We start from the raw sequence: 26,981 nt of genomic DNA, 5'->3' as shown, positions 1-26,981 counted from the left end.
GAGGAAACACTGACTTACTCAGATCAAAGGTTGAGATTTTTTTTAGATGGTTTCTAGACAATCTATTATGTTTAGGTTTACCAATATTATCATGAGTTGTACATAGTCATTTTTAAAATGATAACCTATTTTCCTGTACATCTGTGAATACTTTGCCTCTTTTCCTTAATTTTCTATATTTATATTTTGTGTCCCCTCCCTTTTCCTTAATGGCTAGATAATGGTTTTTATTTAATTTTATACACTATTACATATTTTTTTAAAACTGAGTGGTCATTTGCTTAGTTTTATTGCTTTTTCATTTTTTGATTCCTTGGGTTTTTTTTTTAAATCTTAGTTAAATCCTTTCTTTCACTTTTCTTCTTTTTCTTTCTTACTTAAAATGTTTAATTCATTTATTATTACTATTTCTTGATTTCTAATTTTTATAAAGCTATGAAATTTCCTCTAAATACAGCTTTTAGCCACATTTCATCTTTTAATACAGAATATTTTAAAAGTCACCTTCTGCCGTTTATTTCCGGTTATCTCAGAAATTTTTTAGAAGAATGTTAAAAAAATTTTTTTTTCCAAGTGTTTGGAATGTTTTGTTTCCTGCTTCCCCCAAGTTCTGTTGACTTGTAAGTAGAAATGATGGACTATTTTTTTTCTATTTATAATTTATTATTTCTTAATTCTGGCATTCTGGACTCTTGTAAACCTCCATGGGCATTTGAAAAACTTGGTAAATATCCCACAGTAGCTTGAAATGAAAGTGTATTTTCTGTTTCGAGGATATGGAATATGAAATGTGCCTCTTAATTCTATTACTTCTATTCTTAGCTGTCTTTCTGCATTTAATCTATTAAGTATTTATGTCTGTTTCTTCTTGTCTCTATTACCCTCTTTTTCTTGATCTAGTTGGTGGTGGGGGGGCATACTGTCATGATAAATCTTCATTGTGAATTGTACATTTTAACTTTAAGTATTCACCTTTAAACTTTTAAAATTATAATTAATTTTTCTTTATACCTGTAGACATTTTCTGCTTCTTGTCTTTATTATTATTATTATTATTATTTTGGTAAAAGTTAAGAATAAACTTACTTTTTTATCTTGTATTTAACCATGATAGTATTTATCATAATCCTTACTTATCTTTCCTTGATATATCTTTGATCATATTATTACTTTCACACTTCTTCTGTCATTTTGTTTATTTAGGTCTCTTGTAAACAAGTAGAATTAAAATTTGTTTACGAATCTACTCTGGGGATAGTTTCCACAGGAGAAGTTGCTAATTCACATTTATTGATATAATTTATATATATATATACTTAATTCTAATTAATTTTCTGCACTCACTTGCATATTTCTGTACAATATGTTTTGTCCTCTATCTTTTACTACATGGTTTGTGTTTACGTGGATTAAAATATTAAAAGCTATATAGTTGGTTATTATTTTTATAACTAATTAAATTTTAAACTTTAATTTACATGCTTTATACCTCTATTTGGAGATTAATTTTTTACTTCAGAAAGAAATAACATCATGTATTTATTTATGTGCTGCTATGAAAGGTGAGAATATTCTCCCACTTAGAATTATCCTTTAATGCCTCTACTGCTTTATTTCTGTTATTATGCTTAGGGACTTTCCCCACTTTTATATAACTTTACCATTATTATTATTATTATATGAGATACTTTATTGTTACTCTAGTTTAGGGGTCGGGAACCCATGGCTCACGAGCCAGATGTGGCTCTTTTGATAGTTGCATCTGGCTCGCGGACAAATCTTTAATAAAAAAAAATAATGTTAAAAATATAAAGCATTCTCATGTATTATAATCCATTCATTTCCTACCACTCATGTTCATGGTTGTGGGTGGCTGGAGCCAATCACACCTGTCCTCTGGGACAACACCAAGTTTTTATTGGATAATGTGTAACGTACACGGGTCATTGTGGCTCTCACAGAATTACATTTTAAAATATGTGGCGTTCATGGCTCTCTCAGCCAAAAAGGTTCCTGACCCCTGCTCTAGTTAATACATTTAGGGAACTATCAGTTGGCTTTGCAATTATTATTAATTGTTCAATCTTAGTTCTAAATATAAGTGGACTCAGTCAGTGCTCACATCCTCTGCTTACCTCTAAATGTCCTGTTCTTGACATCTTGATTGATTTTGAATCTCCTCTTGGTTGGATGACATTGCATCACTGAGTAGATTTTGAAGAAGAGTTACTAATAAGGGCTGCGACCCCTGATGGTGCTGAATGGAAAATCCGTTATTATTACCATACTTATTATATATCTGTTGCGAGCTTAGCTGGGAAGTGAAGCCTCAGGTCTCCTGCTCGCTCTATATCAAACCTTCACTGCTTTCTATCATTGAACATCATGGTGAAAAAGTCAGAGGCTCCCTGACCTTTCCCCCTGTAATCGACTAATTTTTAAAGAACTTGATTTTATAGAATTCCATGTTTATATTTCAAATTCTATTACTTGACCAAGATGTCTCAATTTTGATGATTCTCTGCAACTTTTTCCTGGGACATCGGATAGTCCTTCATTTCAGCGAAGTTATTTGTGTTGGAGGACTGGAGTGGATGTTGTGCTCTGTTTTGTTTTGCTGTCTGCTCTAGAATGCCTTTTATCTGTATGTTGCATTTCTGTTTTCAAGCCCTATCTGTCATCTCCTCCACTTGCTTTCATCTCCTGTCCTTCTCCTCTGCATTTTGTCAGTTTCCGGAAAATTGTTTTCCGCATCATCAACTTTGTTTTTGGTCTGTGGGTTTTACCTCTTATTACTTTAATATATTTATTGGTTCCGCGATATTATTATTGTCATCAGTTTCTTTCTTCAACTGCCAGCCCTCCTTTCATCTCAGTCTGATGTTTTATCATCTTATCTTTGATCGCCTTTTCTAGTACCTCTGTTAATTGTTACATACAATTTTCTTCGGTGCCCTGTTCTTCCAAAATAGATAATTCATTGGTCTTCTTTTTGTGCCCTTTTTCATTCTATCACCCTTTTTTTCTCTCTCAGTTCATATTTTTTCCAACTTATCTTCCATTGGGACATAATTATCAGAACTTTCTCTTGTTCCCCAAATAATAATGATAATATCTTTTTAAATTTAATCCTTTGTAGCCCCTTTGGTAGTCTACAAAGTCATAGTTAGGTTCCTGGGTATGATCAGTTGATGAATTTATATCTCTGAACTCTGTCGTTTTAAGTTGTTTAAGTCCTGCTTGGGATTTGAGGGGCCCATTGGTCTGTTGGATTGGTGTGGCCAAACTTTTGTTTTCTTTGTGTATGTTTTCCTCTTTTTTCTTTCATTCATCTAAGTCTTTGCATTTTCAGACAACTAGCCACCATTTTACTTTTTTTGAAGTCCTTTGGTAAGCTTAAAGCACATGTGTGTGTGTATATATATATATATATATATATATATATATATATATATATATTTATTTATTTTTAGGGATGTCCAAACACATCTCTGTTTTTAGATGTTGAGCTTCACTGTGGATTGACTTCTTCTCTGTATCGTTAGCACAATAATCAAATAACCACTTCAGGTTTAGAGGTGTTTTCTAATAGGGCTTTGTTCCTCATGAGAGTCTCTTGTTGCAGGAGAGGCTTGTATCCTGAAGCATTTACCCAAACTCTTACTATTTTCTGGATAAAATATTCTGACTTTTTCCTTGTGGATTATCACGTCTCACTTTAGAAGTATCAAAGACACCATGTTATGAACTGTTCCGAAGTTTTTGTGGGAGATGAATATTAGAGTAGCATTATTGCATTGTGCACACTTTTCACTCTTGCAAAGATAATAACTACGACTTTTGAGCGTGAGCTCTTACTAGCTTCTGAAGTTGGATTCTGCAACTTGGTATTTCCCCACTCATGGCTAAAAAGTGAAATATTTGTAAATATTAATATCCCTTTCCTAGTCTCTTTATAAACTTAATAGCTATTATCCTATTCCATCAATCCGGTTTGTCAGTAGGGTACCCAGGGCCATGGCGAAGAGGACTTACCATTCTCGTTGGTGGTCTCAGGGACTGTTTAATACAAGGAGAAAGGTTTAAAACTTGAGTGAGCATCCAAATCACCCTGAGTGTTTGTTAGAATATAGATTGCTGGGCCCTACCCCAGAGTTTCTGATTCATTAAGTCTGGAGAGGAAGGTGAGAGTGTGTCATCTGTAGTGAATTCTTGGGCGGTGCTGACTCTGCTTGGGCAAGGACCCCTCTTTGAGAACCGTTGTTCTGAAGGATGGACATTCCTTACACCTTCAAAGTAGAGGTAAAGAAACTAGTCTTCCTATAGGGAGGACAAAACATGACCAACCGTGCGAATCTCAGCTTCTCCTTGATTTCCAAGCCATTCTCTTTATTATGATAAGAGACTCTTTTATAGGAGACCCCTATGGAGAGAATTTCTGATACATTTTGCTTTTCTCTGTTCAACGAACAAATATGGAGATCTACTAAGAATATAGATTAAAAAATAAATACATACATATATTTGTAAATGTAATCAAATGCTTCAACTTGTGGTTGGTTTCAGAACACCACAGTATCTAAGTCATCGTGAAACCCAGTGCCAACAACGTTCTGAAATTCCTGGGCTGAGTCTCCCACTGGCTGTGCCATGAGAAGACGTGCTTCTTTGCCAGGCGTTTGAGGGACTGACTGCTCCTCTCCTTTCTGTTTTAAATTTCTTTTTTTTTTTAAACTATTTTTTTCATTTTTATTTTATTTATTCATTTTTAGAGAGGAGAGAGAGAGGGAGAGAGAGAGAGACAGAGGGAGAGAGAGAGGAGAGAGAGAGACTGAGAGAAAGAAAGGAGGAGGAGCTGGAAGCATCAACTCCCATATGTGCCTTGACCAGGCAAGCCCAGGGTTTCGAACCGGCGACATCAGCATTTCCAGGTCAACGCTTTATCCACTGCACCACCACAGGTCAGGCTCCTTTCCATTTTAAATGAACTGACCCTGCTATTTGCAGACACTCCTAAGGCTCACACAGCCAGCCCCTTCAGCGACTTTGTTGGCAGTACACATTTTCCATAAGAAACATGGCGATGTTCCTCCTGGGGTAGATTTGGCAGGCATTAAGCTACTACATAACCTTGCTCTGATTCGTTGAGGTTGGATTCTGAAGAAAGATAATTTAGTGTTATAGCTCTTGTTCTTCTGTGTATACCTTTGTCAGCAACTTTCAGTCTTACACATGCCTTTCCAAAGTATGTGCACACGGCTTGCATGCCTAAGGAGATCTTTGAACAGTCGAACGGCAGGCGATGAATTTTGTACCTTTTCAGTTACTCTCCCGAGTGCAAAATTCAGAGCAGAGGAGATCTTGGAGGTTATAACTGGAATCTGCTTCCCCAGGGAAGAAAGACTAGTGGTAGTGAGGATATACGGGCATGAGCTTTAAGAGGGAATAGCCGCTCATGAACCGAGTAACGTTTATAGAGTATCTTGACTGCTGATTTCCATTCTCAAGTTATGGAATTCAAAAGATTTTTCTTTTTCTGGCTTCAAAGAGTTTGTGTTCCAGAACCTTGGGTTGTTTTTCCTGAGACCTCAGTTTCATTATCTGAAAAAAAGAAAAGACTGGATCAGGTTGGACTACCTGATCTTTTCAATCTCCTCCCTAATGGACACTGTGAGCCTATAGAGAATTAACTTTTAGAATGAAGTCTTCCATTTGATTTAAGGAGAGCATAAGTCGTATATTGTGTCGGTACATTTCAAGGAAGCCAAGGAGAGAAACTTCGCTCCTGCCTAATTTCATTTTACTTCCCTCCACTGAAAATGTTTTCAAAATGTGTTGAGCTATAAGGGAGAATTGTTCCCCAGGCTTTGCAGAGTCTTTCCAAACAAGAATTAAAAGGTTTCTGTGGAGGGAAGGCAACCACACGGTCTCAAGTGTAGTCACAGGTGATGATTCCAAGTGTCACAACAGTTCAGGGTGGCTTAGCAGAGTTATAAATATGTGAGTGGGACGATGGCAGCCAGAATATCTTCCTTATGGATGACGACGAGGAAAAGGAAGATGGCCACTTACTCGAATATCAAGGACAAGTGGGGGCTGAAAATGAGAGTTCTTAGTCTCCCAGTAGTAGTCAGCTCATCGTTGTGATGCGGCTTCATGAGTTTCATTGGGTGCAGTGGGGGGTGTCAAAGGTTTGTTTTGATTTTCTGGTCATAGAACCTGTCTGGAATTACTTGCATTCCTAAGTGTTAAGTTTGCATCGGTACCATTAGCTAATTTTCTCCTGGAAAGCAGGCATGCAAACGCTTATTCATACCACAAGTCTCATCAGGGCCAGACCTGGGCTAGCCCTGGGGACATAAGAACCAGAAGTGATTTTGAGTAGCCTGAGGCCCATCAGCTTGGAAGAAGATAATTTTGCATGTTGAACGGAAGAAAATGTGCAGTGTGTTTTGCACAGAAGTTGTAGTTGAAAGCCACATACTGAGTGTAGAACTTGACCATGTTTAATAACATTGACCCTTTACCCACAAAGCCCACAAGATTATTAACAGCGTGAGGGCCTTATCGCTAAAAAAATAATCTTGAAAAGTTTTCTGAAATACCCACTTCAGAAAAATAAAACTAAAAGCTCGTGGTACCATATGACATGAAGGCCCCTAAGGTAATTTTGAAACATAGAACCCTAAACTCTTTGCATTAAGAGAGAACTAGCTGATGATCTAGTCTAGAGATTCCCTAGCCAGGACCTCAAGAAAGGCTTATGAGGGCAGGTGGGTTATATGCTGAGACCGAAAATACTCTACCTAGAGAGATTGCTCCTGACAGGGTTTCCAACCTCTGTACTATGGTGACATTTTGGACTAGATCACTCTTTGTTGTTGGGGACCATCTTGTGAATTGTATAATATTTAGCAGAATCCCTGGTCTCCACCCACTAGATGCCAATAGCACCCTCCCTCAGTTGTGAGAACCAAAAATGTCTCTACATACTGCCTGATAGCCCTGATGTGGGGTGGGGGGAACAGAGAGGGTGCAAAATTGCCACTGGTTGAGATGCCTGCTCTGTGATAAGATAGGATTAGTAGAAGAATCTGACTCTCATGATAAATCTTTTTATGTTTGATTAGATTAGACTCCTGTAATTCATTCATTTTGTTCACTTACTCGACACATTTGCTGAGTACCCATTGGTGTGAAGTGTCCCCAGAACTGAAGATTCCAATGTCAATAGGCATAGTCAGAAACAAATTGGCATCATGCCAACAGTGAAGCAAGTAAAGCAGCAAAGTGCTTAAAAGTGAGTATGGTCAGGGCAGTGGATAGGGGACTAGATTTCATGGGGGGGGGAGGGTGGGCTAGTGTTAGATGGAGTTGTCAGGGAAAAAACTCTTTGGGTAGAACCTGGAAGCCCAGACTAGAATGATGAGGAGTCAGCTATGTAAAACTGGGCACTTGTCTCTGAATAATATTTAAAAAATAAGGAAATGGACTAAATTGAAAAAAGCAAGCTTTCAAAATCTGAGAAGGAAATCTTGTAAGATACATCCTTTGTACCAAAAAGTTGAGCTTCGTAATCTAATCTGTTCATGCAGCAAAGTCATCCAAATAAAGGCTCCAAAGACTTGCCCAAGGTGAAGATGGCATGCAGTCTTCAACCTGCTGGGAACACATTCTTTTACTGGCTGGACAGGCATTGCTGTATCCTTGTCACATACCTCAAGGCCAATAGTGAATAAGCTGAAAAACTTCAGTTTGTTGGGCAAAAATGAGATTTATCATTAAGGATTCATGGAATGTGGCCTTGACCGAGTACTTGAGAACTCGAGTGTTTTTATATGATGATAAAGTCTACTGTTGTGTTGACAGATGAATGTTTTAACTTTCTGCTTAGAAGTTTTTGGGGTGCAGTGATTTCCAGGAGGAAATCTATTAGCTGAAGGTAGATTGAGGTTTGTGAAGGGGAGAGAAATTCCTTAGCTACTTAAAAAAGAAATTCTAATTCTTGGGTATCTGCCAGCCCCATACATAAATGTATACTGTGTTTTTTCGTATTGTTAAGATTCTAGTAATTTGTTGGAACAGGGATGGGACAACTAATGGATCTGAATGGGCCAGTTGGTTAGTTTAATTAGGTGGAAGGATAATCTAATGGCTTCTTCTATAGGTGGAAGCAAAAAGGAGAGAGAAAAAAAATCACAATTTCCTTGGATAGGAAGAATGAAAGTGGTCATTATCTACACATTCCCAGCCATTCCAGTCTGCCTAGGGCTTTATCCTGACAGGGTAGTTAGATTGAGAGCCATGGTTTGGAGAGGGACAGACAGACAGATCCAGGTGCCAGGTTTGTATAATCAGTTTTGTCAGATATAAGAAAAAAAAATTAGGAAAGGTCATTGCATTGCTTGCATCAGGGCCTGGTATGCCACTGATATAGGCAGATATGGGACAGTTCTCATCTGAAGGGAGTGACTTGTCTGAAGTTTCTGAGCAAACTGAAAGCACACAAGGAGATGGGCAAAATCTCAAGGGGAATTAGGATGAGATATCTGTGGGCTTTTCCCCAGATAAAAGAAGTCGTAGCAGAACTTTCTTATACTGTTCACATGCCAATTTTTTAGAGTCTTCCCCCCCCCCCCCGTCCCCATCCCCCAAATGATGATTGTGAGCAAGGTATGTTGTAAAAACGGTTTCTGGGTTCATTCACTGGAAATGTAGAATTTAAACCTCGTGGGGTTGGCTGGACCTTCTGTGCCAGGAGCAGTTATGACCATGAAGACACGCCCACGGCTTGAGGTCAGTGTAGCTTTCAGACCCGCCTAGGAGGGACTTGGTGCCCCCGTTTGGTCTTTCATGATGTAGAAAATGACTTTTACCACAGCTCTGCTTAGTCTGCGTCTTAATCAGTTCTGTAATGAAGACCCAGCAGCATATCTGCAACTTCCCTTTAATTTCACAATTTTTATAATGAGAGTTCTTGTAGTGTGAAAAGTGTCTGTAGAAACCCAGCCAGCATTCTGAAGAGTCTACAAAGGAACACCGTGATTTTCTGTCTCTGCCGTTTGGGTGAGGTTTGGCTCTAGAGGAGAGAAAATCAGTTCTCTCTTGTTCTAAATGCCAGCGTGAGAGTGGTTTCAAAATTTCCAAGGACCGTCCTGATGGGACCATGACATTTTAGAGAATTCGGTCAACACCAGGCATGGTTTTCCGTCATTTGAAAGAACAAGATGAGCTGGGATCTCATTTGTCATGGTTGTCTTTGGAGAATTTTCATGTGCGGAGGCGTTTTGTTTTGTTTCTCAAGGAGAAGTTCATCAGGATGCTTCTCAGAATTAGAGTTATCTAGTGAACTGAAGGTTCCCCTTTGCAGACAATGAAGTCTGAAGTTACTGAGATACCAGCATGCTTCCTCCCTTTCTTTTCCAGTCCCTTCTCTCCTCTTTTATCTACTTGTTCAAATCACACGCTTCCTTTTCTAAGGACAGGGGAGCTGGCAGACTGCCTATTGGCTTGTTGGCCTCAATTAGCCTTATATCATTGCAAAGGAATGCATGAATTCTCCTGAAGGTATGTACTGTCTTTCTGTATTAGACACTCACTACCTGCTTTTATAACAGGTCACTCAGCCCGAATCGCTTTTTATTTACATACCTGACATATCCATAGTCACTTGGAATGCATCCCTAATTTGTCATGTTATTTTAATGATGATCCCTAAGGTATCTTAGGAAATATTATTCCAACATGCTCTATAAAACTTGATAACTTTATGCAGGAGAACAAAGCTAAAACTGATAACCTGAAGACCAGCATTCTTGGCCAGAAGGTGACCAGGTTATTAATCTGCAGATTGCCTGCTTCGGACTTTACCCTTATGTACAAGGTTCCACAGATGGACCGGGCTGACCATGTAGAGCAGAGGCCACATGCATTGGCAGGATTCGAGGTCTCACGGTATTTCTCTGCTACTGTTTAAATTCAGCCTCACATTGGGGGTTACATATGTGATTGCAAATTAATTCTTTCTCTTCTGAAAATTTGGTTTTGAAGAACAGCTGTGTCTCCCTTCTGAATTCCTTAATTATTTATCCTCCCTGATATGTTAAACCTTTCATTAGTGTGGTGAATTGCCAAGAGTACACAGAATGGCTTAGATCATGTAGCAAACAGTATAAACATTTGATAGGACATTTGAAGACAGCACATGGTGAGCCGGGGTCTATAGTAGTACCAAATGCTGTAGGATCCATGGAGGTAGCTTGTTTCGGATGTTCTTTGTTGCTTTATTTTGCCAACAGACCTATTAATTTGGAGTGCACATGCTAATATCTGAGTTTAAATTAAATTTTAAAAATAGGAGAGAGAGATAGAGATACTATATTTGCATTTTAAATGATGAGAACTTCCACTTTGGCCGTGATGGGAGTAGATGATAAGTAGTGGTATAGAACACCCTTTGTTGCTAAGAGTAGCAACTCAACATTCACAAGTGGATTAATTAATGATTCCCACTTCCCCCATTTTTCATCCTAAGCATGAAACTTCCCCCCAAACCACAGTCCTGGATCTTACAAATCGACAAGTTGACCTCCCGGCCCGGCCCACAATTCTTTGACCTCATCAACAGTTTCCCATCTGCAGAAATATTTGTAGAATGATCTTTAAGCTCCTGGTTTTTCTCTTTTTCTAGCTGAACCATCCCAAAGTTTGCCCTTCACTACCTGTCCTTGGATAATTGGTTTTCCTCCTCATAGGAAAGTAAAAAAGGCACAAACAACAGGTGCTAATTAAAACCTTTGTTAGAATTGTGATTCAGGAGAACTGGGGAGAGCTCAGGGTCTTATAAATGAAACTAGGTTTCTGGAGTGGGCAGAGAAAAAAGCACCTGATGGTGTGTCTGGTTCTGTTTCTCAAAGGCTTTGAAGGTTATAATTAGTTGTTGCTGAGTCCCGGGGCTAGAGTGCTTCACAGCTTTATTTCTGGTCAGCAGTCCTGCAGTCGGAGAGCAGGTTAGATCCAGGCAAGGCTTGCATGTTTAATTTGGACCCTCCCTGGAAACAGTTGGGATTTTGACTTGAAGACCACGTTTCTACTCCTGGACCATGCAGACTTAAAGAGTAGTGCTCGCCAAGCTGACACGGGATGGCATGGGTCGGGAGAGCGCCGTAGGGCGTCTCCCCAAGCCCACACGGGATGGCATGGGTCAGGAGAGCGCCGTGGAACATCAAGGGCGTCTCCCCAAGCTGACACGGGATGGCATGGGTCGGGAGAGCGCCGTGGAACATCAAGGGCGTCTCCCCCTCCGCCAGCTCCTTCGGGGCAGTGAGTTGGGAGGGCTCACTGTGGAGCTGTGGGTTGTCTCGTTTCACCTTCCTGGGTAGAAGATGGAGGCCTGATGGGTCCCAGGAATTCTGAGCACAGAAAGTGTGTGGGCGCTGGTATATAGTCAAGTTGATGTTCTTAAGGTGGAGAAAGAGCAGCTTGTAACTTCCCTTTTTGTAACTCCCCAGTTCCCATTCTCGTGTGTCTATGCCAAATCTGTAACAAAACCTTTGGATTATTTAAAAAAATAGGACTTCAACAGGTTGTCAAATATGGAGCATTAAAACCCTACATTTCAAAATCCCAAAAACTATAAATGTAAACTGAACAAACTGATCATGAGTAGAACTGAAGAGAAATACGTAATTGGAATGGTCTTCGGGTTTCAGGTTAGGAGGACTAATCACATTAGGTGTGCATTTATTTGAGAATGAATCTATGTTCACCTAGCCTGTGTCAGGGGTGGTGGTTAGCATCTAGTCACCCGATGGAAATACCGTATTGGGGAGAGGAGGTGGGGGTGGGGGGGTGCTTGTTTGATTTGTAGATTTCATCTCATGACCTTTTGAAATAGCATTTCTTTTCAATTAGTTCAGAAGCTTCTTCTGCTTTTGATTTTGCTGATTTGGTCAGTGAGGGAGAAAAATATTGCTAATCTCATTATCACACTATTTTTAAAATGAAGTAGATGTGAGATCAAGGCTTTAGATTTTAAATCATAATCTTGCAGCAGATCAGTCTAGTTTCACCTTTCAGAGCTGCTGCTCTTTATGGGTTGATGGAGCAGTCAGTTATGCAGAGCTTTTTCTCATCTTTTTCTTCCCTCGTTGTTGGTTTCTCAGAGGATTACCAGCTGCTGCAAACAACACCCACCACCGCCACAAACGTGCTCTGGTGGATGGGTGGGTCATCCTCTGGTCCCGTCTTCACTGTCTCTCCCCTCCCCTACTCTCTTCTCCTCCTCCTCTGACTTCTGGCCCATGGGCACATCCTCAGTCTCATAAACACATGAGTTTCTGTTTCCTTGAGTGTTTAGGGCCAGGCTGGCAATTTCTGTCGTCTTCTCCAGTCAGCCTCTTTGGGAGAAATGTGTACACAAAGACAAAATGGCTTTCAAAGGAGGCGACATCCTCATTTCTGTACTTGGTGCAGACATCAAATTGAAGGCCACTCAGCTCTACCTGATGCTGGTTCTCTCAGCAGCCTGGAGATTAACCTCTTCTAAGGCTCTGAGCTATTTTTGAGGTAGAGGCTGCAACAACATTAAAGCTAGAACCCATTAGGAAATCACTTTCATCATCTCTTCTTTTGCCAAATCAGTGGCTTTTTTTCCCCCTGATCCCATAACCCTTTAATCTCCTTTGTATCAGAACAAGGAGGCTGTTGGTTTGTGTTTGCATCCCACGACGTTCGAATCCTTAAGAGCTCCTGAAGATGCCCAGGTGTTCGAGGACTCAGAGAGAAGTGAATCTCGTCCCTGGTGGATGGCTAATGCTGGAGGTGGCCCGCTTCCCTTGTGCAGAACCGTCGTCTTTGTTGGTGTTGTGCAAACCAGGCTCCAACTTTCCAAAAGACACACAGCAGAAAGGCTTTTGTTGCATTATTTCTAAAGGCTTGAAGTTTCGAAGGGAAGAGATTTTGTTTTCCTCTGGGCTACACAATGGAGCTTTCAGAGAACCTCTTTTAAAAGGAATAGCTGCAGCCTTTGTGTTGGAGGGTGTGTCTGTTGGCAGGGTCTGCTGATGCAGACAGACTGGCTGGTGATTAACAAAGGTCATTAGACTTGGGAATCTGGCAAGCAGAGTCAGATGGTATGTCTTCTGTGTGTGGAAGGACGACTCCCAAGAAGCCAAGGCATTCTGGAGGTTCCCCCACCCCACCCCCAAGTCCTGCTGTCATTACAGGGTCTGGTCCAGGGCCGTCTTGTAATAACCAGTGCTCTGCTGGGACTAACGGACAAGCATATCAATCATGGGATAATAGAACCTTCGGAGATCTTGGTGCATGACATTTGAGGAAGAGAAAGGTGCAGCTTTTCAGAAGGAAAGGCAAACAGTCCGTTCTTTGTTGGGAGGAGAAGAGGCTAGGAAGAGCCCAGCCTGCTCTCTGAGTGCTCATGGCTGATCGTCAGCCTAGCAGAATCCCAGAGAAGCCATGTCGTGTGCACAGAGAAGCCCTGAGCTAAAATGGCTGCCCCTAAAGCTCCGAGGACTGGGGCAGCTCAGTGAGTCTGAGCTTCAGTGACGCAGGAGCTCATATCTCTTGAAAGTGTGATAAACACATTCAGCAGAGCTGTGGCTTGTTTGGCTGAGATGAAAGGACTAAGCTTGGGGGGATGGGGAGTGCACACACTGGATGATCTGCTTCTTTTTTTTCCCCCTTCTGTGAAGTGTTCTAAATGCAGGAGTCGTCTGCACCATGGAAAAATTTGTTTTCAGGTCTAATGGACTGTGCGAAAGAAGTTGGGTGGGGCCTGGGTGACTGCTGTAATTCGATCCAGAGCTGATAGCAACCTCTTCCACACAATTTGGGTTGGTGCTTAGACATAAGAGAGCTTGTGTATCTGGAATATTGAGACTCAGTTAGTTGAAAAGGCTCTGAAAGACTCTGGTACACATAGTTCAGTGTTGATTGAAAAAGGACGAATTGCTGGGGGGGGAAGAAGAAGAGGTGCCTATCTGCATCTCACTCTGTAAGCTCTGTCTGTCCAGAGCCAGACTTGCCAGGAGTTATTTTAGTAGGCTATCAGCAGGAGTGCTCTTTCATAGAAAATCCTCCGGCCATGGCCCCTTTCACTACATGGACCTATTACTAGACTTTGTGCTCCTGCAAGGATAATTTATCTTTTCCAAGGGACGTAGAGAGAGTTGCAGCACAAGAAAAGTATGGGAAGATTTGGCGACCGCTTTAGTTCTCGGAAGCCTGGTTCTAGAGTACAGTGACTCAGTCGAGTTTGTGGTGAGTGAGCTCAATGAAGTAACTCACTCATTAAGATAACAACTGGGTATCTCCACTCAGAATCTATATTAAGATAGGAAGGAGGACGATGCCTTCTACGTTTTTAACTTCTTAATGGTGGGACTCTCCACTGAGTTAGTGTGAAGCTATCTACACATGTAATTCCATCCCATAGTAAATAGAATGAAGGTAGCTAGGAAAGTTTTTATTCTACAACAAGGTCCCAGCTTTTTTGTCGTTGTTTTGTTTTGTCCAAGTACACACTTCTCATTTATAGAGGAGAGAAATAGGAAGAGGTAACGTCATGGCTTTGAAGCCCCTCTTCAAGACTGTAAGCTTCAGTTACCTTCGTGTAAATTGAGGTATCAAGGTGCAACTTTAAACAAGAAATGGGATTGTCATTTCAAGTTGGTTGTTTGAGAACCTCATGAGAAATATTTTATGACCTAATTAGATTGGAGAAGCTGTTAGGTTATAATTGGTGGGTAGTAAAAAGCAAATAACCATTTAGCTCATGAAGAAGAAGGAAAAAAAGCCAACAGAAGTGTTTAGGGAAGGGAGGAAAGAGGTGTATCCCCATACCAGTTAAGATATTAAATTAAAATAATAAAATTATTTTTGAAATTTTATTTCTTAAAATTACTAAGATTAAAATAATAAAAGGTACAATAAAAGCTCTCTCTACCACCACTCTGAGATCGAATACTGTTTCACAGTTTAGTAAGAAAGAATCAGTGTTATAATATTAAAATGGCAAATGAAGATTGGAATTTTTCCTTTCTTCTGGATGGACATCCTTTGTACTTTTGAGAAGGTTCTGATTCAAAAAAGAAAATGGGGCTAAGCCAGAACCAAAGTCAGAATTAACTTACCAAGAAATTTGAATTTAATAAAGAAGTTCAAAAATGACTAAAACTTGGGACATTTCCTTGACAAATGGCATTTGAAGACATAATTATGTCAAGCCAATAAAAGTTATTTGTTTGGTTCTTTTCTTTTCTTTTTCCTTCTTTGAAGTTATGAAGTCAGGGACATCATCTTGATTTTTATATCTGGTTGGCTTCCTTCAGTCAGTGTTCAACTGGTCGAGTCTAGTAAGAGATATCTGCCGATATTAGAGTTTTTTGCATTCATGACTTCCAGCACCATCTACTCGGAGTATGCATCTATTGCATTCCCTAAGATGGTTTGTTCTGACTTCTGCCACAGGTCCCTAATGTGAGAGGGTAGACCAGGTCATGGAGGTGCTTCAGTGTGATGGCTGTGACTTCAGAGCCCCGTCTTACGAAGATCTCAAGGCTCACATTCAGGATGTCCACACGGCGTTTCTGCAGCCAACTGATGTCGCTGAAGACAATATTAATGAGCCACGATCCGGGTCCATGAATGCCAGCAATCAGACCGAGGTGGAGTTTTCTTCTATAAAGGATGAATTTGCGATTGCAGAGGATTTTTCAGGTAAATCTAGACTAAACTCAGCATGTCCTGATAGATTTCATGGCTCTCATCTATTCTGAGCCAGAGGCCATGGTTCTTGATACACTTGGCTTCTACACCGCAGAGTTTCTTGAGCCTTGAGCCATGTTTGTGGTTTGGGCATCGTTTCTCTTCTTGGGTGTCCTAGATTATTGTCCTCTCGGCTTCCTTATGACTCTTAGTTTCCTTTCCATTTGGAAAACAACACATTACTTCTAAAAGTTCTAGAATGGATATTGCAGTTGGTGAAACTTATGCCTTTTACAGCCACATGGCACGTTATTGAAGATGATATGAGAATTGTGACTAGAGTTGAACATCCGCATCTTATGTCGGTGAGACTTGATATGTGTATGTTCATTAGTGCTTCATTAATTTTCTTCAGGGCCTTATCATGAGCTGTTAGGCCTTTTAAGTATGATGTTTATGAATGAAAAAAATTGAAAAGGAAAATTGATTTGCATGATTGAATTTCTTAAATCTCTTTTGCTTGGCTTTGCTTGTCCTGCTTACTTTATGCTTTCTCTTTAGGTCAAAGTGCAACTGCATTGGGAACTGGAAGTTACTATGGCCACAGTCCAGGATATTATGGTCAGCATGTTAGCCCTAATCCCAAACCAACAAACAAGTTTTTTCAATGCAAGTTCTGCGTACGCTACTTCAGGTCAAAAAACCTCCTCATTGAACACACTAGGAAGGTCCATGGGGCTCAGGCTGAAGGGAGTTCAGCAGGATCCCCTATTCCAGGATCCTTAAATTATAACATCATGATGCATGAGGGATTTGGGAAGGTCTTCTCCTGCCAGTTTTGCACATACAAATCACCAAGAAGGGCGAGAATCATGAAGCATCAGAAGATGTATCACAAGAACAATTTGAAGGAGATCACTGCTCCCCCTCCTGCCCCTGCTCCCATGCCAGACCCTGTGGTCCCGCCCATGTCCCTGCAGGACCCCTGCAAGGAACTGCCTGCAGAGGTCGTGGAGCGCAGCATCTTAGAATCTATGGTCAAGCCTTTGACCAAGTCTCGAGGCAACTTTTGCTGTGAGTGGTGCAGCTACCAGACCCCCCGCCGAGAACGCTGGTGTGACCACATGATGAAGAAACACCGCAGTATGGTCAAGATCCTGTCCAGTCTCAGACAGCAGCAGGAAGGGACAAACTTACCTGACGTGCCGAACAAGAACGCCCCCAGCCCCACTTCCAACTCCACCTATCTGTCCATGAATGCTGCAAGCCGGGAGCTACCCAACACGAACATCTCCAACTACCGGGGCTCCATGAGCAACTCCATCATGAGACCCAATTCTTCTTCAGCTTCCAAGTTTTCACCCATGTCTTATCCTCAGATGAAGCCGAAGTCACCTCACAATTCTGGCCTTGTTAACTTGGCAGAGAGATCCCGTTACGGAATGGCTGACATGACCAATTCTTCTGCCGACCTGGAAACTAACAGCATGCTGAATGACTCTAGTTCCGATGAAGAGCTGAATGAAATAGACAGCGAGAATGGTTTAAGTGCGATGGATCACCAGACGTCTGTCCTATCTGCAGAACAGCTGATGGGCTCAGATGGCAACAAGTTATTGGAGACCAAGGGGATTCCCTTTAGGAGGTTTATGAACAGGTTTCAGTGCCCCTTCTGTCCTTTCCTCACCATGCATCGACGTAGCATCTCCCGTCACATAGAAAACATTCACTTATCTGGAAAGACCGCTGTCTACAAATGTGATGAATGTCCGTTTACTTGCAAGAGCTCATTAAAACTTGGGGCTCACAAACAGTGTCACACGGGTACAACATCAGATTGGGATGCTGTGAATTCCCAGAGTGAAAGCATTTCTTCCTCACTGAATGAAGCTGTAGTGTCTTACGAGAGTTCAGGCATCAACGGGAGGAAGTCAGGAGTTATGCTGGATCCCTTGCAGCAGCAGCCGCCGCCACCGCCGCCACCGCCACCTCCATCACAGCCTCAGCCACCACAGCTGCAGCCACCACATCAGGTGCCACCGCAGCCCCAGCCCCCACCGACGCAGCCGCCCCAGCCCCCTGTGCAAGCCCCACCTCTCCACCCTTACAAATGCACCATGTGTAGTTACTCCACCACGACTCTGAAAGGGCTAAGAGTCCATCAGCAGCACAAACACTCATTCTGCGACAACTTGCCAAAATTCGAGGGGCAGCCCTCCAGCCTACCATTGGAAAGTGAGACAGACAGCCACCCCTCTTCCAGCAACACTGTGAAGAAAAGCCAGACCTCAATTCTTGGGTTGTCCTCCAAGAACAATTTTGTAGCTAAGGCCTCTAGGAAGCTCGCTAGTGACTTCCCTCTTGATTTATCGCCCGTGAAGAAGAGGACTAGGATTGACGAGATCGCAAGCAACTTGCAGAGCAAAATTAACCAAACCAAACAGCAAGAAGATGCGGTGATCAACGTTGAGGATGATGAGGAGGAAGAGGAAGACAATGAAGTGGAAATAGAGGTTGAGTTGGACCGGGAAGAAGAGCCACCAGAGCCAATCCTGGAGGTGCCTACTCCCTTTTCAGCCCAACAGATTTGGGTGAGAGATGCCGGTGAGCCCCAGAAGGAGCCCAGCTTCAGAAATGTCACCCACGATTACAACACCACCAATGGGGCTGAGATTGAGCTCACCCTTTCTGAAGATGAAGAGGATTATTACGGCTCCTCAACAAACTTGAAAGATCACCAAGTTTCCAACACTGCTCTGCTGAACACCCAGGCTCCTATCTACAGTACCGAGCACAATAATGAAAATGCAGACTTTGGTGACTCTGGAAGGCTTTACTATTGCAAACACTGTGACTTTAACAACAAATCTGCCCGGAGTGTCAGCACCCACTATCAGCGAATGCACCCATACATTAAATTCAGCTTTAGGTACATCTTGGACCCCAACGATCACAGTGCGGTATACAGGTGCCTAGAATGCTACATTGATTACACCAACTTTGAAGATCTGCAGCACCATTACGGTGAACACCACCCAGAAGCCATGAACGTCCTCAACTTTGACCATTCGGACCTGATCTACCGGTGTCGCTTTTGTTCCTACACGAGCCCGAATGTCAGAAGCCTGATGCCGCACTACCAAAGAATGCATCCCACGGTGAAGATCAACAATGCGATGATATTTTCCAGCTACGTTGTGGAGCAGCAGGAAGGGCTGAGCACGGAATCGCAGACGCTGAGGGAGATTCTGAATTCGGCACCCAAGAACATGGCAACGTCCACTCCCGTGGCTCGTGGTGGCGGTATGCCGGCAGTGTTTAATAAAAACACTCCTTCAAAGACCTTTACTCCAGAATGTGAAAATCAGAGGGACCCCTCTGTTAACACCGTGGTCGTTTATGACTGTGACGTTTGCTCATTCGCCAGCCCTAACATGCATTCTGTTTTGGTCCATTACCAGAAGAAACACCCCGAAGAAAAGGCTTCCTACTTTAGGATCCAGAAAACCATGCGAATGGTGTCTGTGGACAGGGGCTCTGCCCTTGCTCAATTATCATTTGAGGTGGGTGCTCCAATGTCTCCCAAAATGTCCAACATGGGTTCCCCACCCCCCCCACAACCCCCGCCACCAGACCTCAGTACTGAGCTTTACTACTGCAAACACTGTTCTTACAGCAATCGGTCAGTTGTGGGAGTGCTTGTCCACTACCAGAAAAGACACCCAGAAATAAAGGTTACTGCCAAATATATCAGACAGGCCCCTCCCACAGCTGCAGTGATGAGAGGGCCCGAGGGGCCCCATGGCTCCCCTCTGCCACCCACCCCCATGCCACCGCTGAACCGAAGCAGCTCGGAGAGAGATGGCCCCCCTGTGGAGAACGAGATGTTCTTTTGCCAGCACTGTGATTATGGGAACCGGACGGTCAAAGGGGTACTCATTCATTATCAGAAGAAGCACCGAGACTTCAAGGCCAATGCAGATGTGATCCGGCAGCACACAGCCACTATCCGAAGTCTCTGTGACCGTAACCAGAAGAAGCCCGCCGGTTGCATGCTTGTCACCCCCTCTAACATGGAGCGGGACAAGACAAAACTACGAGCGCTCAAATGTAGGCAGTGCTCGTATACCTCCCCTTACTTCTATGCACTGAGGAAGCACACCAAGAAAGATCACCCCGCCCTGAAGGCCACGGTCACATCCATCATGCGGTGGGCCTATCTGGATGGCTCGATAGAAGCTGGCTACCACTGTGAGTGGTGTATCTATTCCCACACGGAGCCCAGTGGTTTGCTCCTGCATTACCAAAGGAGGCACCCAGAGCATTATGTTGACTATACTTACATGGCTACCAAACTCTGGGCTGGGCCAGATCCATCCTCTCCCTCCCTCATGATGCCAGCTGAAGCCAAAACGTACCGATGCCGAGACTGTGTTTTTGAAGCCGTCTCTATCTGGGACATCACCAATCACTACCAAGCATTCCACCCCTGGGCTATGAATGGTGATGAGTCGGTGCTGCTGGACATCATTAAGGAGAAAGATGCTGTTGAGAACCCTATCCTTTCAGCTGAAGAGTTAGTGGGCCCCATGAATTGTGAAAACAGTATGCCCACCCCACTCCCGGAGCAGGAAGCTGAATGCCCCGAGGATGTAAGGCTTTCCCCAGAGAAAAGCATCCAGCTCTCCTCGGCCAACCCTGCCATCTCCTCCACCCCGTACCAGTGCACAGTGTGCCAGTCTGAGTATAACAACCTGCATGGCCTTCTGACCCATTATGGGAAGAAGCACCCCGGCATGAAGGTGAAGGCCGCCGACTTTGCCCAGGACATCGACATCAACCCAGGCGCAGTCTACAAGTGCAGGCACTGCCCTTACATCAACACGCGCATCCATGGCGTCCTGACCCACTACCAGAAGCGACACCCGTCCATCAAGGTGACCGCCGAGGACTTTGTGCACGACGTGGAGCAATCTGCCGACATCACCCAGAATGATGTGGAAGAGACGAGCAGGATCTTCAAGCAAGGGTACGGCGCCTACCGCTGCAAACTGTGTCCGTACACGCACGGCACTCTGGAGAAGCTCAAAATCCACTATGAGAAGTATCACAATCAGCCCGAATTTGATGTCTTTTCCCAGTCGCCCCCGAAGCTGCCTGTCTCCCTCGAGCCCGAGATAACCACTGAAGTGAGTCCCTCCCAAGTCTCCATCACCGAGGAGGAGTTGGGAGAGGAGCCCGTGTCCACTTCTCACTTCTCTACCTCGCACCTGGTCTCCCACACTGTGTTCCGGTGTCAGCTCTGCAAGTACTTCTGCTCCACGAGGAAGGGCATTGCCAGGCACTACCGCATCAAGCACAACAACGTCCGAGCCCAGCCCGAGGGCAAGAACAACCTCTTCAAGTGTGCCCTGTGTGCCTACACCAACCCCATCCGCAAAGGGCTGGCTGCCCACTACCAGAAGCGCCATGATATCGATGCATATTACACCCACTGCCTGGCAGCCTCCAGGACCATCAGCGATAAGCCCAACAAGGTCATCATCCCGTCCCCGCCCAAGGACGACTCCCCGCAGCTCAGCGAGGAACTCCGGCGGGCAGTGGAGAAGAAGAAGTGCTCCCTGTGCTCCTTCCAGTCCTTCAGCAAGAAGGGTATCGTGTCCCATTACATGAAGCGCCACCCGGGGGTGTTCCCCAAGAAGCAGCACGCCAGCAAGCTGGGGGGCTACTTCACCGCCGTCTACGCCGACGAGCAGCACGAGAAGCCGGTACTGCTGGAGGAGGAAGAGAGAGGCAGCTTTGAGAAGGCCGAGGTGGAGGGAGGTGAAGCCCCGGAGATGGAGTGGCTCCCGTTCCGCTGCATCAAATGCTTCAAGCTCTCCTTCAGCACGGCCGAGCTGCTGTGCATGCATTACACCGACCACCACAGCCGGGACCTCAAGAGGGACTTCGTCATCCTGGGCAACGGCCCCCGCTTGCAGAACCCCGCCTACCAGTGTAAGCACTGTGATAGCAAGCTGCAAAGCACAGCGGAGCTGACCTCACACTTGAACGTTCACAATGAGGAATTCCAGAAGCGTGCCAAACGTCAGGAGAGGAGGAAACAGCTTTTGAGCAAGCAGAAATATGCAGATGGTGCTTTTGCAGATTTCAAACAAGAGAGGGTAAGGATATGTTTTGATTTCCCTTCCCCCAGGAGGCCTCTCAGCACTGGTGCCCACATGCACTTCTTCGTTGCCAGCCAAACTGCTACAGGCTTCCTAGTGACTTAGCCTGCCAGAGAGCTCAATAAGTCAATTAAACATTTCGAGCTTGATTATCCCCATTCTGTGGTGCTCACCCTTCTCCACGGTCCTGTGCCCCTCCCTGTCACTCCTCCCCAAACTTCCCCGGGGGGGGGGGGAGGGTTGGGGTGGTTTTCTCCGTATTTCTTTCTGCCAAGTAGCCTTATCTGAGGCCGAGGCCCACGACAACGCTCGCTTGCTTCCCCAAGGCCGTTGTGGGCTGTCTCTCGGTCTCCTTAGTTCTTCTCAGCCATGTCTCGGTCTGCAGTGTTGGAACAGGAACCTAACATCTCCAGGAGTAGACTTTGTGTGTGTGTGTATGTGTGTGTCACAACGCTCACTAATGGCGTAGCTCTGCAACGTTTCACCCGCGTTGTCAAAAGTTGGTGTTTTGCAAGCCAGATGCACTTGGTGGCCGTGACGATGAATGAGGGCTGCGGCACAGAAATCTTCTCACAAGTCTGTAACGGTGCTCGGCTTCCAGAGACTGCGTCGTGGGCAGTGTGCCACGAGCGTGGCGAATCCGTTATGTAAAAAATGCCCACGTGTATCTCTCCCTTGGTTTTTAACCTGCTAATCTGCTTTACGATAAAAAAAAAAGCCTGCTAGTCAGCTGCAAGCGTAAATGCCGGCCGTTGAGGGAGGGCTCGGAGTACTGACGGCTACCACTGTATTTTACCAGCCTTTTGGTCACTTAGAAGAGGTGCCAAAGATCAAGGAGAGGAAAGTGGTGGGCTACAAGTGTAAATTCTGTGTGGAAGTGCATCCGACGCTCCGAGCCATCTGCAACCACCTCCGCAAGCACGTCCAGTACGGCAGCGTCCCCGCCGTGTCCGCCGCCGTGAAGGTGAGAACTGGGAAGGTCTGGAGGAGCGTTCTTGTGTGGGAGCCGTTGGAGTTACTCATTAACCCTGTTGCTCGGAGCAGCTCGGGCAAGGGCGCCCCAGCGCGCGCGCATTCCTGAGTCCTGCTCAGATCGGTCTGGCTTGTTTTGATTTCTTTGCAGGTTGGACCTCCTTCGTCTCTCTCGTGTTTCGACCCGGTCGCGTTTTGATCTGGTTGCCTTCCACGTGGATAGTTTGGTGGAAAACGGAAGATCCGGGCCTCTGGGGTACAGGAGGCTTTGGGTTGCCCTTCTATGCTGCATTTAGTGCCCTTAGGGTGTTTCGCTCTTCCAAGTGGCCTGAGCTCTTGAGATGAATGAATCAAGTGGGTTCTGTTCCCATCTTCTTGGGCTCCTCCCAGTGCCTGACTTCTTACTGTTCTTTCTCATCGGGCTAGCGATGCAGAGAGCCCAAGGAGAATCCATCTTTCTTTTCTTAGCCTGGGTCCTCTGAGGAGCGGAATCTAAAACAAAAAGCCTTAAGTCACCGTTGGTCCCAAGAGCCTGTTGGCCTGGTTTGCCCCCCTCTCCCCGTTCCCCATCTATTCCTGATGGGTGCCTTCCCTCCTCCCCCGACCTATTAGAGCCCGCCGGTTTTGAACATGACCATCCTAATAAGAGCCGCTGTCTCAGTAACCACGCCGCCATCCCCGCCTTCCGGGCTAAGTCTGAGCACTTGTCGTTTCTGAGCAGAGGAGTGAGCTCAGGGCTCGGCTCTTGCTCTCGGGATCCACGAAGGTATTTTTGTCATCAGCCCTGCTTGATCTCATCCTTTGTGGCCGGTGTGGCGGGAGGTCAAGCTTCTGCTTTCCTCCTTTGAAGACTGAATGAAGCCTTCTGGCTCTCGGCAGAGCAGTGGTGCCCAGGGGCAGCGGTGGTCAGCTTCTTCCCTGCCACTGTGGTGTGTCCCAACCTTGGACTCACTCAAGGGAGACAGAGTGGCTCCTCTTGTAATCAGTACTCCAAGGAGCCACACGAGTGACTTAAAACCAGGCTGCTTCTTAATTTTTGAAGTGATTATACAGCATCTTGCAGGCAAGGGGGGAAATCATCGTCTGTGGGGCTGGGGTGAGCCTTGGGGCAGGGGGGGTGGGTGCAGAGGGCAGGATCTTTTACTTTCCTTTATTTCCTAAGGATGCCCAAACTACTCGGCTTGTTTCCCTTCCTTACTTTGTTTTTCCTCCTCTGAGCCATAACCCTAACCGTAACCCTGCTTTATGTCAGTTCAGGTGGGATTGCAATTTGAATTTTCTTTTTTTAAGATGGGAGATAAGTGAGTGAAGCGTCTTCAAAGTGGGAGACCCCCCCCCTCAACATTTCCCAGGCAGTAGCACCCTGTGTCCGGATATGTTGCCCTAAAAGCGCCACCGCTGCATGACGAACGCCCGTGCCTGGCCGTCGGGTTTGCCCGCCCTCTAGGGGGCACCGGAGAGGTGGGGAAGTAAGCTCGGTCAGAAAGTGCTGATGAGTGTGGGAGAATGAAGGGAAAGGAGGAAAGCTGAGGCACATGATGATGGATATTTATTTTGTTGGTGGGGGATGTGTGTGTGTGTGGTTCTCTTAGCAGGAGGCTGAAGACCCTTCTCACTTGTTCCTGGATGGATTGGAAGCCGCCAAAGATGCCACCGGCGCCCTGGTGGACCGGGTGGATGGTGAACACTGCTTGCTTGATGGAATGTTGGAGGATGAAACCCGGCCGGGGGGATACCATTGTAGTCAATGTGACCGAGTCCTGATGTCCATGCAGGGGCTGCGTTCTCACGAGAGGAGCCATCTGGCCCTGGCCATGTTTACCCGCGAGGACAAGTACAGCTGCCAGTACTGCTCCTTTGTTTCTGCTTTCAGGCACAAGTAAGTGCTCTCGAGGCGTTGCGAGTGGTACCTGGTTGGGGAGGGAGGTGTCATAGCAGAGGGCAGCTGAGTGAGAGCAGGGGAAGCTCGGAGGAGTGAGCGGGCGCCGCTCGTGGTTCACGCCTGCTGTTTCTTTGGCTGTTACCTTGAGCCTCAGTTACCTCCTCTGTCAAATGGGGGCTAAGAACAGGAGATGGCTTGGTTTGCTATTAGATTTGACTAATGTAGGCATTTTTTTTTCTTTTTAATGACAGTTTGGGAAGTATTGCTATGATTTACACAAAGAAAGACCAGAGAGTTGATCAGTTTACTGGTACATCTGTCAGACATTCATTCAGAGCCTAATCATCATTAGAGGAGTAAGTTCCATTTGGGAAGTTGAGTGGCTAGAAGGTCACAGTAAGACTGTTAACACGTGTGACCAAAGAATCGTTGCTTGATATTTTCAAAAAGACCTTGAAAGGTAGATAAGGTGATGGATACCAAAGAGATGCTTGTTCAAAGTGGTTGAGGAGAGGGAGCGTCACGTTCATGACAGCTTGGAAATGGTAAATTTGGGGTTTTATGGAAGGCTTTTCAGGGTGATGAGAAAAAGGGGTGGTTCTGAGAAGAAGCAACCTGTTGCTGCCTTCCTCTGTCAAATGTATAAGAGAGACAAGTGTTTGATGATGTGTGCTATGATCTTGGATAAAGGTGAAAAATTAGAAAACGGACAAGCTGTTTATTTTTATAATTGAAAATAAACGATGGGCTGTTTGCTTCTTTGAAAAGATCAAGTTGCTAGTTAGTGGATGTTAGAAGGCGGGGGAGAAGCAATGCTTCTGCAGAGGTTAGGGTGGGTTCCAAACTATTATTATTCTTCACGGACTAGTATCGGATCTTTGCCATCAGAACCAGGAACTGCCGTACTTATGCAGTTCTCAGCAATTCAATAAGTATTTTTTTTTACTTATTGACAGCATCTATCAGGTTTTCTGACACTCAGTAGAACATTAATAAATCATTGTTAATAAATAAGTATGCCCTTGTGCTAGGCAGTATGCTGGAGGCTTTGGGGAAATATATAGATGAATAAGGCAAAGTTCTAAGGGAATTTAGGGTCTAGTTGGGTGATAAATAAAGCAGGCACACAAATGACTTGGCATAAGAAGGCACATGTCTTTAAAAAAATAAAAATAAAAAGCCATGAAGTTTCAAAGAGGGGAGATGTTATATCACTTTGGAAGAATGAGGAAGGTTTTTTTTTGGAGTCAAGAGCATTTGAGTCAAGTCTTAAAGTGAGAAGATAAGACTTGAATCATTTGGAAAGGTCATATAATCTGGAGGAAGAGAGGAGAGCATATGTGAGGCCCCCGGGGGCCCAGCTGTTAGTCTACGTTGACTGATCTGTAAGTTATACATAAAGGAATACTGGAAAATAAAGTCTGCACACTTGAGCAGAGACCATATTCGGCATCCTTGAATGTGGACTTAGCACTTCATAATTTACATTGCTGGTAAAGGAAGACTCGGATGAGCAAAGTCACCATAAGTGCTAACAGTTATTGAGCCTCACTCTGTACTAAGAACTTTGATGTATGATCTCATTTTATTCTCAGAACAGGCCGATGAGGTACGGTCCTATTCTTATCTCCATTTGAGTTGAGGCCTTTTAGTATAGAGAGCTTATATAACTTACTCAAGGCCACACTGCTCACAAAGTTCTAGCTGGGATTTGATCCCAGGCAATCTGACTTCATGGCTCATGCTCTTGAGTTGAACCAAAAAAAAGATGGGGGAGACCAATTAGGAGGTCGTGGATGGTAGCTGATCCAGGAGTGAGGACGGGATGTTGGGAATGGTTGCGGGACCTGGGATCTGACTAACTTGGAAACACTGACTTAATATAAGGGAGAAGGGACAGAAGAGAGTACAAATGGCTTCCAGGTTTTCACTCTGGTTGGCGGAAAGAACAGTAGTGCCCTTTATAGAAATAAGGACATGAAAAAGAGAATTTTTTTGGGGGGGGGGGAAATACTGATAGGTTTGGTTAGGGTGAGTTGAGTTTAAGATGGCTAAAGGGCATCCAGAAGGAGGTGTCCAGAGCCAAATGAAAGTGCTTCCCTGGAAGTCAGGAGAACAGAATATGTTTAACTGGTAAGCGGTACCATTCCCAAATGAGTCGTTCACAATGGACTCTAGTTCTCTGGGGTAGGAGTACAAATTGGAACTTCTTCTCACACCTTGTTTGGTAGATT

At 44.4% G+C, this 26,981-nt stretch overlaps 1 protein-coding gene across 6 annotated transcripts in view; it reads left to right on the top strand.

Annotated features, from left to right (window-relative positions):
• ZNF462 (zinc finger protein 462) overlaps positions 1–26,981 on the top strand; it is a 142,985-nt gene that overhangs the window by 41,387 nt on the left and 74,617 nt on the right. For 4 of the 6 annotated variants that reach the window (XM_066256589.1, XM_066256588.1, XM_066256590.1 and 1 more), the window contains exons 2-5: positions 15,490–15,738; positions 16,288–21,890; positions 22,693–22,857; positions 24,458–24,744. In XM_066256589.1, coding sequence (XP_066112686.1) covers positions 15,519–15,738; positions 16,288–21,890; positions 22,693–22,857; positions 24,458–24,744 — 6,275 coding nt within the window. In that variant the 5' untranslated portion in view covers positions 15,490–15,518. The remainder of the gene's footprint in view (positions 1–15,489; positions 15,739–16,287; positions 21,891–22,692; positions 22,858–24,457; positions 24,745–26,981) is intronic. The other 2 variants (XM_066256593.1, XM_066256594.1) reach the window with 2 other exon arrangements.

Source organism: Saccopteryx bilineata, chromosome 2 (genome assembly GCF_036850765.1).
Source record: "Saccopteryx bilineata isolate mSacBil1 chromosome 2, mSacBil1_pri_phased_curated, whole genome shotgun sequence".
NCBI classification, from domain to species: Eukaryota; Metazoa; Chordata; class Mammalia; order Chiroptera; family Emballonuridae; genus Saccopteryx; species Saccopteryx bilineata.
This window is presented reverse-complemented; position numbering and strand designations above follow the sequence as displayed.